Genomic DNA, 13637 nt, shown 5'->3' with positions numbered 1-13637 from the left:
TCAAGGTAACAAAAAAAGGACAGTGGATTCCACGCATGTGTGAGAATGGGTTTAAAGTGAAGCGTTCTTTGATGCCTACGGAGGGGTTCCTACTTCTCCTTTTTCACTTCACTGCAGCTCAGCGCTCTAACAACACTCTTAGCTTCCCTCTCCACACATTCGGCTGCTTCCGTTGCCACTTGTTCGCTTCAGTGGAGCTGTCTTCAATTTTCCGTTGCCGACTTGGCTTCTTGCCTCTTGTTTTGCGTGTCCATCCGGAGAGAGTTATACCCATGCAGTCGCACGTACCTATGTTAGGTGCCGCATGACCAGCCGCGTACCCAGTGGCCCAAGTTTTATATTCGGCAAGGCAGCGTTAACCAGGACCCGGAAAAAAATAAAATAAATAATAACAACAACAAAAGGAGGGCGAGGGTTGGAGATAGGAAAAGAAAGTTTTGCTTAAAAAAGAAGGTTTCCGGGCTTTTTGACGCCATTGCATCTATTGAAATTAGGCGTTTTGACTCGTTGGAACGTTGCTGTATACGTCGATGAGTAGTTCAATCATTTCAAGGCGCTACTTGCCACGAAAGAAGGAGAGCGCGTGCGCTTGACGTGTTCTGCAGCCTGAAGCGACGCCAATCAAAGCCAGTGATATGGCGAGCCGTCTGTGCGTCACCACATAGGCTGTAGGGCTTCATGCCTCGATATCGAGAACGAGTCTCGAGAAGACGGCCTATAGATTATGCCCAAACTTTGCTGCCGAATTTAGATGACGGGTCACGAAAGTCTACAACGCCACTACACTACCCGTAACAGGGAGTAAACGGGCCAGAAAACATGGCTGTGCAAGTTTCGCCTGAAACGGGCAGGCCGCATGGGCGCCCCGCCAAGTCGGATTATTGTGTCTAATTTCCGTTCCGTTCTCGTGGCGAAGGTTTGAGGGAGACTACAGCCATAAACCCTTTCTGCAGTAAAAATACCACACCGATTCAATGCCGGTTCCGTGCGACACTCTATTTATACGTAAGGGATAACCACCGGCTCAGCTATATACCTGTAGTGTAGGCGGACTTAACGGGCGTAAGGGTTCCTTCGCATCCTTTGGATTTGTGCATAAGGGACTCGAGGCAACCGTTGTTGAAACCGCTTGCGGGAACTACTGCAGGCTTTCAACTTATTCTAAGAAGAAAGCCTGCATAACGTGAACGCGCGACTTCCTCACTGCTGGCACTCAACAGAAAGGCAATGTAATTGTTTCACACTCTTAAATAAAGCTTCTCGGAAAGGCAAGAAAGTCTTACGAGCCTGCGGGAAACAGGGCAGGTATGTGTCTGCCTTTGGATTACGTATTCTGCCTTATATACGGTCATTAAACTCTGTCGTTAGCTTACACTCGTCGTAGCCTCGTGTGGTGTGTAAACTTGCACGTTCGGTCAATTGAAGATAAAGCTCGGAAGCAATGCGCCAAGTTAGCGCAACAATGTGTCCCATTGATAATGTACGCCTTTTTTTCAGGTATCACGATTCGTCGGTTTCTCCATCATCGACGCCCTATTGACTGGATTCAAGGTTAGTGTCGCTTTCGTGGCACGCGTTCCATTGTTCATGACACTGCAGTCGCTATGCAGAGCGCGAATTGAGGTGAAGTGATTCGCGGTGTTCGAGAACAATCTTTCTGCGTAATCCGCCGTGGTTGCTCAGTGGCTATGGTGTTGGGCTGCTGAGCACGAGGTCGCGGGATCGAATCCCGGCCACGGCGGCCGCATTTCGATGGGGGCGAAAACACCCGTGTGCTTAGATTTAGGTGCACGTTAAAGAACCCCAGGTGGACAAAATTTCCGGAGTCCTCCACTACGGCGTGCCTCATAATCAGAAAGTGGTTTTGGCACGTAAAACCCCAAATATTATTATTATTAATCTTCCTGCGTAATGCGACATGAGCTTACGGACAGTAACGTGAGGGCGTACCCGTCATTTCAAAGTTCTTAGAGAAGTGGTTAGAGTGAGCGTTTGCAGTCGTGCGCGAATAGCGCTGCAGAACAACTTTCTCGCTTCAGACTTTCACTGTGCAATGTATGTGGTCACGTATCTTAAGGTGAAAAGTAAAAGCCCAGTTGAATATGTTTATTTCCAAACAAGGCCCGCAGCAGTGCTGCCTTTACAAAAATGAAAAAAAGTGTATCAGTAGTGGCATTTGAAAAGAAACATGTGCTGGTGAACGAATGCTTAATTCGAAGAATTAAACACGACAGTCGTCCCATGTTTAGCGCATATATGAATTTACTGAAACATAAAACCGTACTTGTTTTGGCACCCTAATTCGTTAGAGGCGGGTCGACCCGTTGCTTTTGAGTAACAACAGCAGTCACATTTTAATACGCTGTTATACGTATACCTACTAATTTATGACATCGAGTTCGCCTGTTGCCAGTAGCGTAGCCAGGGAAGCGGGGAGGGGGGGGAGGGCGGGACACATGGGCACATGCCCTCGTCTCTTCAACGCTTGTGTGGAGACTGATTTCATCATCTTATTATTTCCACAAAAATCATTCCGTAGCGTTATCTCGCGGTTCTTCCCTGTACGTTGCTTTCGCTCCATATACTGTGAAGTGCTTTGCCGATCTAGTGGGAAACCTAAATTGTGGTGTTTGACGTCCCGAAACTGCACGAGGGACGCCGTATAACGAAGTGCTCCGGACTTATTTTGGCCCCCTTGGGTTCTTTAACGTGCATACATCTATGTACGCGAGCGTTAATAGATTTTGCTCTCACCGCAAACTTGTGCTTTGTTCGAATCTCGAGGAACCTTTTTGTTACTAGCTCCAAAACTCGCCTTCAATAACTCTTTTTTTTTTTAAATACGTGTGAAGCATAATAGTATCGTTCTTATTCGTAACCTGTTTAATGTTTCGCTGTAAACAGCTTCTGTCAATTATCGTAACGGCGAGCGCGATTTTATCAAAAAGAACACTGTTTCTGGGATATATTTACACTTCGAAGGAAAAAAATTGCAATTTCTTTGCTTTTTTTGTGCTTACGGAGGTCGCTAGATGATCTATCTATCTATCTATCTATCTATCTATCTATCTATCTATCTATCTATCTATCTATCTATCTATCTATCTATCTATCTATCTATCTATCTGTCTGTCTGTCTGTCTGTCTGTCTGTCTGTCTGTCTGTCTGTCTGTCTGTCTGTCTGTCTGTCTGTCTGTCTGTCTGTCTGTCTGTCTGTCTGTCTGTCTGTCTGTCTGTCTGTCTGTCTGTCTGTCTGTCTGTCTGTCTGTCTGTCCGTCCGTCCGTCCGTCCGTCCGTCCGTCCGTCCGTCCGTCCGTCCGTCCGTCCGTCCGTCCGTCCGTCCGTCCGTCCGTCCGTCCGTCCGTCTGTCTGTCTGTCTGTCCGTCCGTCCGTCCGTCCGTCCGTCCGTCCGTCCGTCCGTCCGTCCGTCCGTCCGTCCGTCCGTCCGTCCGTCCGTCCGTCCGTCCGTCCGTCCGTCCGTCCGTCTATCTATCTATCTATCTATCTATCTATCTATCTATCTATCTATCTATCTATCTATCTATCTATCTATCTATCTATCTATCTATCTATCTATCTATCTATCTATCTATCTATCTATCTATCTATCTATCTATCTATCTATCTATCTATCTATCTATCTATCTATCTATCTATCTATCTATCTATCTATCTATCTATCTATCTATCTATCTATCTATCTATCTATCTATCTATCTATCTATCTATCTATCTATCTATCTATCTATCTATCTATCTATCTATCTATCTATCTATCTATCTATCTATCTATCTATCTATCTATCTATCTATCTATCTATCTATCTATCTATGTTGCGTTGCAGGGCGTACTAATGGTGCGCCTCTTCGAACTTTACGACGACCTGAGCCGGATGATGAACCTAATGGCGCAGCTCGAGAAGCAGAAACAGCATGCTGCCGCAGTGTCCGCCATCGCGCGGCCGGCGACCACTGTGGAGGCACCCAAGTCCGCGACTACCTGACACCGGGTATCCGCCACCTCTGCAGGGACGACCTCTACACCGCTAAAGCGCGTCCTCACGCCACCCGTTTTTCTGCCGAGTCACGTTTGCGAATATACGGGTTCAGTTTTGTCGATACTACATTCAATAAACCACCTTTCATGTCCTAATTGGTTCAGCCAGTGTCGTCATTTCTTGTGTAGCGGGTAAGGGGTTTCCCAGCTAACGCTAGCCAAGATGCTATGAGACCGACGGTGTTCGATCATCAGTCCTCTTCCGCCACCAAGATAATTTTCGTGTACTGATTACCTAGCCGTAATTGAAGAAGAAAAGATCAATTACGCGAGTTTGTTTACTTTGTGAATAAAATGCGTTTTTTTTTCCCATGGGAAAGCTATTACTGCGTCCCAAAACATCCAATTCAGGCGTTCTCAGCGATGTACGGACTCCGTAATTGTCTTTCCCCCCGCTGTTTACTTTTACAGCGCGTGAAATACTAAAAGTGCCGTGCGAGTACTCGCCCGCTCGTCGCGACACCTAAAAACCAGTACCTTAATTAACGCCCCTACACAGTTTTTGTAGAATAAGAAAATATATTCGATTCTGTAGAAATACCAATTGTCTCGGAGGGTTAACGATAGTTGGAGGCTAAGCTAAGCAACGTGCAACTAGCGATGAAACGAAAAATAGCAGGCCTAGACCAAGAGAGTGCGATCGTGCAACCAAACGATAAGCGTTTATTCAGAGAATGCTTGCGCATATATAAAGGCCCACCACGGCTGATACGCATGCGCAAATGCCGCCGCACACTACATGCACGATACGAGGAATACGGCGCTGTTCATTAGAGAGCATCCTGGGGGCAGATCATATTCTCGTGGAGATATTGAGAAATAAATATAGTTAAGCAGGTCGTGTGTGTAACCGAATGAGTGTCAACGGAAGCGAAACGTAGCGGAGTGAGTGAGCGAATAAACTTTTATTTGGTCCAGCAAAGCGCGAGAAAACGCGCACCCGGCTAATTCCACGACGGGACTGACAGATCTAGTCTGCCGGCCCGATCGCGGGCGCCCTGGACGGCCAGGATTTGATCATCAAAGACGGGACTTCGCAGGAGCGCGTCCCACTCTTCCTTGGGGAACTTCGGGCCCAGCGACCCGCACTCCCAGAGCATATGAGGCAACGTAGCTACCTCACCACAGGCCACGCAAGAACAATTCGTATAAATCTCGGGATATATGCTATTAAGGGACGCCGGATTTGGGTACGAGTTCGTTTGCAGAAGTCTTAGTGTGACCGCCTGCGGCCTGCTTAACTTGGAGTGAGGCGGGGGGAAAACCCTTCTCTCTAAGTAGAAGAATTTAGTGATTTCGTTGTGTGTGAGAGGAGCGCCTCTGTGTCCGGGGAGAGAGTCGCCCGATCCGAGGGCAGCGCGGTCGGTAAAGCCACGCGCAGCCTCGTGGGCAGACTCGTTGAGGTTCAGAGGTAGCGGAGGACGGTATATATAACTGTAGTTGGTGGGATGAAATTAAGAAATTTGAAGGCGTATGATCAAGTGAGAAAAAAAATTATGGTTCTTTACTCGATCAAGTAGATATTTTACTAGTCGGGTACCCCTAAAAAGCGATATTTCGGGATGTTTCCAGTTACTAACTTAGACACATTATAGGTAGAAACGACAGTTTTGTATTGGGTAGTAAACATCTAGTAAAATGTTAGTAACGGCTCAAGAAAGGTTGTAACCACTGCAGTTACTATCTCTTTACATGCAACTACTAACCGTTTAGTAATGTAGGTAGTAAATAGATATCAAAAAGTCAGTAACTAGCCAAGAAAGATCGTAACCACTGCGGTTACTACCTACTTGCTTACAATTACTCACTTTTTACTAACTTTTTTCTAAGAGTGCAGCCGTATGCACCACCTTATTTGAGTAGCTAACGCCAACTACCGGCACCGCTACTTACTGTCCTTACTAAAATCCAGTTGACTTTGTGACAAGCATTAACTACCTTATGGTAGTTAAAGCGATGCGACCATTTTTTTTAGGGTCCACATTTCTGTCGTGATAACATAACTGATAACGGCCGTCTGACACTTCCGAACACTTGCTTAAAGTTTTTTTAAAATGCTGCATTTCATCCACGCACACATTTTAACTTCCCATACAGATTTGTCGTAATGGCCCCCCTCATTGTCGTCCCCTAGTTTAACCTTGGTGGCGTTTGCACTTTGCTAGGGCAGCAAGGAAAATTTTGCGCCGTTCGTAAAATGCACTCGTAACGCTCCGCATCATAAGCATACGTAATTTATCGCAAAGGCTGCAACTAACCCATAAATTTTTAGCTTTGCCTACGAATTGCCTATAATTGACAAAATATAGATAACGTACTTCGCGTCGTTCACCGGCGAGACCGGAACGAAAAAGTACACCTCTTATGACGCATGAAAATTGCGAGAAAACGAGTACATGTATGTAATTATTTTCAAAGCGCATACTTAACCTATACACACTTCAAACTAGCGTACAAGCCACCTATAGAATGGCCCCCATTTCTTCTAAATATACATCGCTGCCGTTTTCGGTTCTCCCAGGGCAGCGGGAAAAGTTTGCATGTGTTTCGTATGGCAGCTCTGAACAGCACGAAGACGACTGTTTAGCAATTTTCATTCAGCCCTCAAATAACTCACACACTTCAAATTTGGCTTGTAAACAGCCCCTGTGGTTTCCGATACTTTCTCAAAATTTAACTTTCGTAAATCTTCCATTTCCATCTTCCAAATCTTCATTTCTATTTCAGGAAACCGTAAAAACAGGCAGATAACATCGTGAGGCTTATAGCGCGGGAAAAGACAAGGACGAAAGGAATACGTGACACACACAGGCGCTAATTTGCAACAATCTTTATTTTGAGCAAAGGACCCACACATATAACAACTTTTTTGCATACATCATCATACATGCGCTGTTTGCAAAAAATACCGTACACACCATGGTGCAGGTAAGATAACTCTTTGAGGGAAAGGGAAATTGGTGGTTTTGACACACAGTGATTCCCAAGCCTATCAATCATTTCTGCTTCGATAATTTCGCGAGTTAATGTTTCTCGGGCTCTTCCCACGAAGGAACATGCTGTATGCTGGTGCACACTTCGAGTGGTCACCATCATCCGTCCCGGCAACAGCGCACTTGCAATGCCTGCAGCGAGCGTCAAGGAACACACCCCGCTTTTCTGTTACGTTAGACCGGTTAAACGCTCGTTGGGGCACCTTCCGCTTTTCCCTGCGTAGTTTTCCCCACACTTTAAAGGAAGGTTGTAAACAACTGCTCCCGCACATTCAACAAAGGGTTCCTGGTGGTTCTTTTTGCACACGCGCTTGCCAGACAGACTTGGTCCGGCTAGTCTGCACAGACTTTGTAATTTAGCAAAAGCTGAAAACACAACCCTAAAATTCGCACGTTGACCTAATTTCTTTAAACGGTGCGATAGGCCGTGGATATACGGGATGACAGCTAGGCTCCTCTTATCTACACAAGGCAGGCTGGCGAAATTCTTTGATAACTTCGACTTGAGCAGACCCTCAGCAACGCTAATAAGTACATGTTTTCACGTGCTATAAGCCTCACGACGTCATACCAACAAGCCCAAATCACTGCATTACAGGCATATGTTTCTAAGCGCTTCTGTGAGAGGCGGAACCGAGGGGCCAGAGTTTCATTAGGCGCAACCATACGAGGAGCTTTTCACGAACAGCTTCGATGTAAAAAAAGAAAAAAAAAAACAAGTGATGGAATTTTTGCTGACCCGAACGACAGAGGCAGGAAAGATGCCTCGTGTTATATGGGGTGTGTACTTCCATGTGAAAGACCATAAAAACTAAACGCGATGTGTACAAGCTTTACTTATTTTCAACATATGCGTGTAACGTGTAATCGTAAGCAATGGGAATGCTTATACACTACACCGTTCGCAAGATATGCCTTCATGCAAACGCCAGTTCATCTGGGTGCACATCTGCGAGGCGTCAACGCAGCGATTTCACGAAGACTAAGCCCCGTATTCTGGAAAGTTTTGCATTAAATTATGAATTAGTCAAAAAAAAACGCGCGTATAAATTGTCTGCTTGAGTGAGTTTACACAATGAAAATATCTTTAAAGTCGTCGAGAACATCACATTTCTGACCAAATTCAGGGACGCCCAAACAAGTTGCGCAAAATTTTACGTTCGATGTCGACCACGCCGTCGCATGCCGCTGCACGAAGACGTTTGCAGAGCAAGCTGTAACAGCTTCGCTGTAAAACTTTCGCATGTGCCTACCAATTAATGTTCTCTGAAATGGAATGTAAAACAGCGCTCCCTACGCGGGCGTCGGGGCCAAAGAGCTCTCGACGCCATCCTCGCAGGTCGCCTGCGAGGGCTGGCGATGATGGGCTAAGGCCGGCTGATGGTCGGCTGCTATTTTAAGGATTGAATAGCAGCCGGCGATATCCCCGGCAGGCCTGTGGAGGCTAAAGCCAACGCCGCTAAAAAGTTGACGGGATTGACCTTAGCAAGAAAGCCCGCACAGGATAGCCCCAATTTAGGCAGCTTCTAGCTGGCCTCCAAAGTGAAGACTGTTAAACGCGATGCGAGTAACAAAAAATATGGATTTCTGGCCAAGAAGCGAAGTATTCCAATGTTTCATACGTAAGGTAACTTTTATTCTACAACTCTTCAGTAATTACGCGTGAAAGCAAGCTCAGGACACTGGTGCAGGCTGCGTCGCGGTCTCCGATTCACACCGCGCAGGCCGCCGCACCGCCGCGCAAGAAAAGTCGTGGGTGTCCACTCGACAGTTGCGTTGTATAAAACATGCGAGAAAATAAGCCAAGTCAGCACGAAATCATTAATGTCCGGCATGTAATCGCATACGCACCAATGTGGTGAACCGCACCGTGCGTACAAAGCTTCTTCAAACTACGTCGGATTTATGAAAACGTACACAACGGCGCTATAAAAAAAAAAAAAAAAACGATATGAGTCATTGACGAAAGACGCACACGCAACGAGTGCGCACGCGTCCAACGGCACAGGCAAAAAAACGCGCGCCGCTCCAGCGGCGGCGGCAGGTGTCAGTAGAGGGACCCGGATGAGGCCCGCCCCTGGATCAGGCGGGCCAGCTTGTGCGCCGACTGCATCACGGGCGCGCTCGCGTTGGAGCTGGACTCGCACTCAGGCGTGCCGTCGTGGCTGCCCCGCTCGGTGCCGGAGCCGCGCAGGAAGATGAGCGCGTTGACGAAGAACAGCATGGAGAGCGTCTTGAGGACGATCACGGCCGTGAACAGGTTGCGCGACATCACCTCGTTGTCGTGCACGGCGCATGCGCCCAGCTGCTCGCACACCGTGTTCCACAGGACGCAGCTGTTGTCGATGACGAAGCCGAACAGCGCCGCTGCGGGGATGGCGCCTGCGCAGTGCAATTTCGCACTCAAATGCACAAGTGTAGTGCCCAAATAGACAAGTGTACACAAATACACAAGTGTAGTGGGAGGGCAAAAAAAGAAGACATCGCCGTCTCATTAATTACCGCGCAATGTAGCGCGAAATCTGCACGGGTCAATCCAGTCAGTAGGGAAGAAGATACAAAACAGGTCGCCCATTGCGCTCCGCTAATCCTGCTTCGCGCTAAATCAGTTACACTCAGTTACAATCAGCGTACAAGCTAAAAGTCTCTACTAGAGACTTTTAGCTTGTACGCTATTCCGGTAAACGGGAGCGGTTTGGGCGGATTACCGGATGGTCGGGGCGTAAACGTGAGCGGTGAAGCCGCCTAGTGTTGTAGAGCTCAACCAGACAAACGCAGAGCTAAAACTGCAGTAGCTCGCCATATCCTGCTTCGCCACTCGTTCAAATTTTTGGCAGCGGCGTAATTGTGAACACGATTACGCCACTGTCGAAAATTTACGCCAGCAGCTAAGCAGAACACAGTAATTAGCTCTGTGTTTGTGTGGTTGAGCTTTACGCCACCAGCTGGCGCCACCGATCTGGCCGCTCACCTTGACGCCCCGCTAAACCGGAAAACCGCCCGCGCTTGCCCGAATACCGGACACGCTAAACGTCAAAGGTCATGATAACGGATGGAGTACCGGAGCCTAATGGGCAAGCGCATGTTCCTCTCCGAAGACGGAACGCAGCCGGATTTTCGTTCCCGGCGGGACCTGCACCTTTCGCTTCAGTGCGCGGGCTTTGGTGAGGCGAAATGCAAGCCCCTGCATCCACTTTTCCTATTGGGTCCCTCTCTCCTCAAAGATAAGGAAAGAAAAATGACTGCGCATTGAACATGGCGAAACAATAGGACACTATAAGTCTTTGCCTTTTTCTTATGTGAGCAGAGGTACTCACGAATTATATATGGTCAATATATCTCACAATTACGCGATGTCTATACACTGATAAAAGCAAACCACTCATGGAGCGTACATAGAGCGTATAGAAAGCTATTGAACTGTTTTGAGACAGGAAACACCGTTCAATCAATTGCACTAAATAATTTGTTCGTACATGGAGCGTTCATTGAGCGTATAGAAAGCTATTGAACTGTTTTGAGACAGGAAACACCGTTCAATCAATTGCACTAATTTGTTCGTCTTTGCACACATCATTTCAGTCTCTCCTACACATTTTCTCCTCTTTATTTTTTACACATTTTCTCCGCTTTGATAATGAAGCATTTTATACATGACCGATTCACGTCCCCCATTGCAAATGGTGTCCCTGACCGACCTTATGTAGTAAATACCTATTGGTATTTATGCCCCCAAGCGGAGTCTCGTCTATACTATATGAGCACCGCCGTGTGATTAACATTGGCTTTCTAGGGTCTTCTAGGGCCTATTAAATGGGTGTCAAGTCGGCCAGTACTGTAAGCCACATCACGAAAAGCGCGAGATCAACTCCCCTGTTAACCTCGACGACTAATAATAGTTGGCAAACGGGTCCAAACTAACCACATGCTTACCGAACAGCTCGCCGCGTTAAAATACGTAGAAATGTTTAATGTGAGAAACCAGAAAGCGACCATCTTCACCGTTTGCAACTTCAGAAGATGCCTCGTAAATAGTTTATTCAAAACAACTAAAAAATGAAAGTTCAACGTTGTCCAGTTGACAAGCGCCATGAAAAGTAACTCTGAAAGAGAACACAAAAGGAGAAATTCTGCCGAGGTATTTTAACACGCCGTGCCATAGAAAAGATATAGTTAAGTAAATAGAACATGACATCGCATGTTGGGCAATTTTGGCGCTCGTTCTCGTTTCTGGGGCTTTCACAATGGGCAACATCATTGTTGGTAAACAAAAAAATGTCGCAGCACCATCCGAAAGGCGAAGCATTGCGATAGCAAATTATTAGACAGCTATACGAAGTAAGGATAGTAGATACGTTGGCCATGTAAACTTGTAAACATTCGCTTACTAACTAAATTAACAAGCATGGTGTCACGCACGTACAGGCGGACGTTTAACTCGATGACCGCGGACACTCGCTGTTCAAACGCAGGCGTGAAGAAGAGCGGCGGCAGCAGCCAGCGAATCGTCCTTCGTGCTGGCTTTCGCTTCAACGCAAAGTGACCAGAACACAATGCACAGGAAGCCATCAGCCCTCGGTGCACCTAGACTATGTACCCATGTAGCCGCGCTCAGCCGCACCACACGCATGCAGCAGCCGCCAGAGCACCCCCCCCTCCCCCTCCTGCTGGCTTGCGTGCGATGAAAGACGGCGCGCTTCCTTCCCCACCTTCCTCCCTTGCACGCGCAGATCAAGCCACCATCCTTCTCGGCTCACCCTTGCGTGCTTTCACTCGCACCCACGGCATACGGCGCACGGGCGCCGTGTTGTCGCACTTGGGACTTTATGCACATCCTCACGGCGAAGGTGAGGGAGACTCCGATGACGACGGCGTAAATGCGCCTGGAGTGCTCATATAGTTGCTATCGCGGTAAAATTAAACCCTAGGGTTTCGAGAGCTAAAATAACCTCTGATTATGAGGCATTGCGTAGTGGGGAACTGCGGATTAATTTTGACCACCTGATATTTTTTAGCATGGCACCCAATGCACGGTACACGGTCGTTTTTGCATTTCGCCATCGTCGAAATGCGGCCAGCATGGCAGTGATTTGACCCCGCGACGTCGTGCTTAGCAGTTCAACGCCATGGCCTCTGAGCGGGTGTCGTTGTTGGCACCAACAATCAAGGAAGAATTCTTGCGAAGTCACTATGTGCCGACTTCAAGGAACCACGCATTTGGCAAAGCCACTACGTTGTTGCATCAATGATGATGACAAAATGTATTTATTAAGGGATGGCGCGAAGGCCTATAATGGGGAATAGGAAGAGGAGGGGGGAGGCGTATTCAGAGCCGTTCTAGAAGCTGCGCGTCGTTGGCGAAAGCCAAGAGCGAGTCCAGAATGGCCCTGTCGGAATCCATCGAGCCAGTTGCCGGTCTAATCCACTCCTCGTAGGACGACACTCGCACCGCCCTCAGGTGGTGGTCCCGCTGTTGAGCGTGTCGCTGGCACTTCCAAAACAGATGGGCTGCGGATGGCCGCGTAGCCATGTCGCAGTCAGGGCACCTGTATGGCGTGTGGAGCGCTTCTTGGTCCGCGGAGGCTGTGGGATGGCCGGATTCCTGCGATGGAAGGGAATTGGGAGACGGAGATGGAGGGCGTCTTTCCCGGCGTGGCCGGTACTGTCGCCACCGCTCCAGCACATCCGGTGTGAGGACGAAGCCGGAACGGAGCCTATGCAGCAGCACCTGCACCGACCTGGGAAGACCCGCTGGAAGTGGGTCTGGGTCTGAGGGCACACTCACACGGAGTTCCCTCTTGCGTCGGCTGGCTGCTGCTCTCAGAGCTCTGTCTGGGTCATATGGGGCTCCATTTGTCGTGTTGCTTGTGCTGGTTGTGAGGGCTTCTGAAGGATCCCGGGAGACGACGCGGTTGGAAAGAAGGGCGCGCGCCGCCTAGTGGACTCTCTCATTTCCCTCGATGCCCTGGTGACCAGGGATCCAATGAAGTGTTGCAGTGACCCCGTGGGCCTCCGCACGCCTCAAGGCCTGCTTGACGAGGAGTACTTCCGATGGTGATGTGTGGCGCGACTTGCAGGCATGCAGCGCATACTGAGAGTCGGAGTATATATCGATGTGTTTTGCTTGCGTGGTGCTTGAAACTCTGTCTAATGCCCAGACTATTGCGCAGAGTTCAAGTTCCGTTGGGTCGTCAGCATCAGCAGTTGTAAAGGTAGAATGTGTCTCACAAGAACCCACTACGTGGTAGGCGACTGCTCCCTCGCTGGTGCGTGGGTCGAAAGCTGCGTCAGTGTACACTTTTTCATGGCTTGGCGGTGCGTCTGCAAATGTCTGCACATGACGCGCAGCGAATGCTGCCCGGCGGTGCGCATGTTGGGCACCCATGTTTCGGGGCGTTGGTGTAGTGTCGACGACAGCAATGTCATCCCACGGTGAGATGTCGGATGGCAGTTGTGGCAAAGTTAATATATCCTTTCCCATGTAGGCCAGTAGAGTCCTGCCTTGTCTGGTGTGCTTCAGGCGTTCCTCGTGTCCTGCCTTCGATGCTTCGATGGTTGCATGGAGGGTAGGCAACTTCGCATAGCGA

The 13637-nt window shown here is 48.4% G+C and overlaps 2 protein-coding genes across 3 annotated transcripts in view; one reads left to right on the top strand and one right to left on the bottom strand.

The window, feature by feature from the left end:
- Nucleotides 1-4153, top strand: part of LOC135905550 (uncharacterized) — a 23495-nt gene extending 19342 nt beyond the window's left edge. The window contains exons 9-10 of one of the 2 annotated variants that reach the window (XM_070536616.1): nt 1498-1551; nt 3915-4153. In XM_070536616.1, coding sequence (XP_070392717.1) covers nt 1498-1551; nt 3915-4004 — 144 coding nt within the window. In that variant the 3' untranslated portion in view covers nt 4005-4153. Of the gene's footprint in view, nt 1-1497; nt 1552-3845 lie in introns of both variants that reach the window. The other variant, XM_070536615.1, reaches the window with a different exon arrangement.
- Nucleotides 4154-8933: 4780 nt separating this feature from the next.
- LOC135905533 (solute carrier organic anion transporter family member 4A1-like) overlaps nt 8934-13637 on the bottom strand; it is a 28913-nt gene continuing 24209 nt past the window's right edge. The window contains exon 12 of the mRNA XM_065436492.2: nt 8934-9432. Coding sequence (XP_065292564.1) covers nt 9098-9432 — 335 coding nt within the window. The 3' untranslated portion in view covers nt 8934-9097. The remainder of the gene's footprint in view (nt 9433-13637) is intronic.

This window comes from Dermacentor albipictus, chromosome 3 (assembly GCF_038994185.2).
Source record: "Dermacentor albipictus isolate Rhodes 1998 colony chromosome 3, USDA_Dalb.pri_finalv2, whole genome shotgun sequence".
NCBI classification, from domain to species: domain Eukaryota; kingdom Metazoa; phylum Arthropoda; class Arachnida; order Ixodida; family Ixodidae; genus Dermacentor; species Dermacentor albipictus.
The sequence above is the reverse complement of the archived record's forward strand: the minus strand, read 5'-3'. Positions and strand labels throughout refer to the sequence as shown.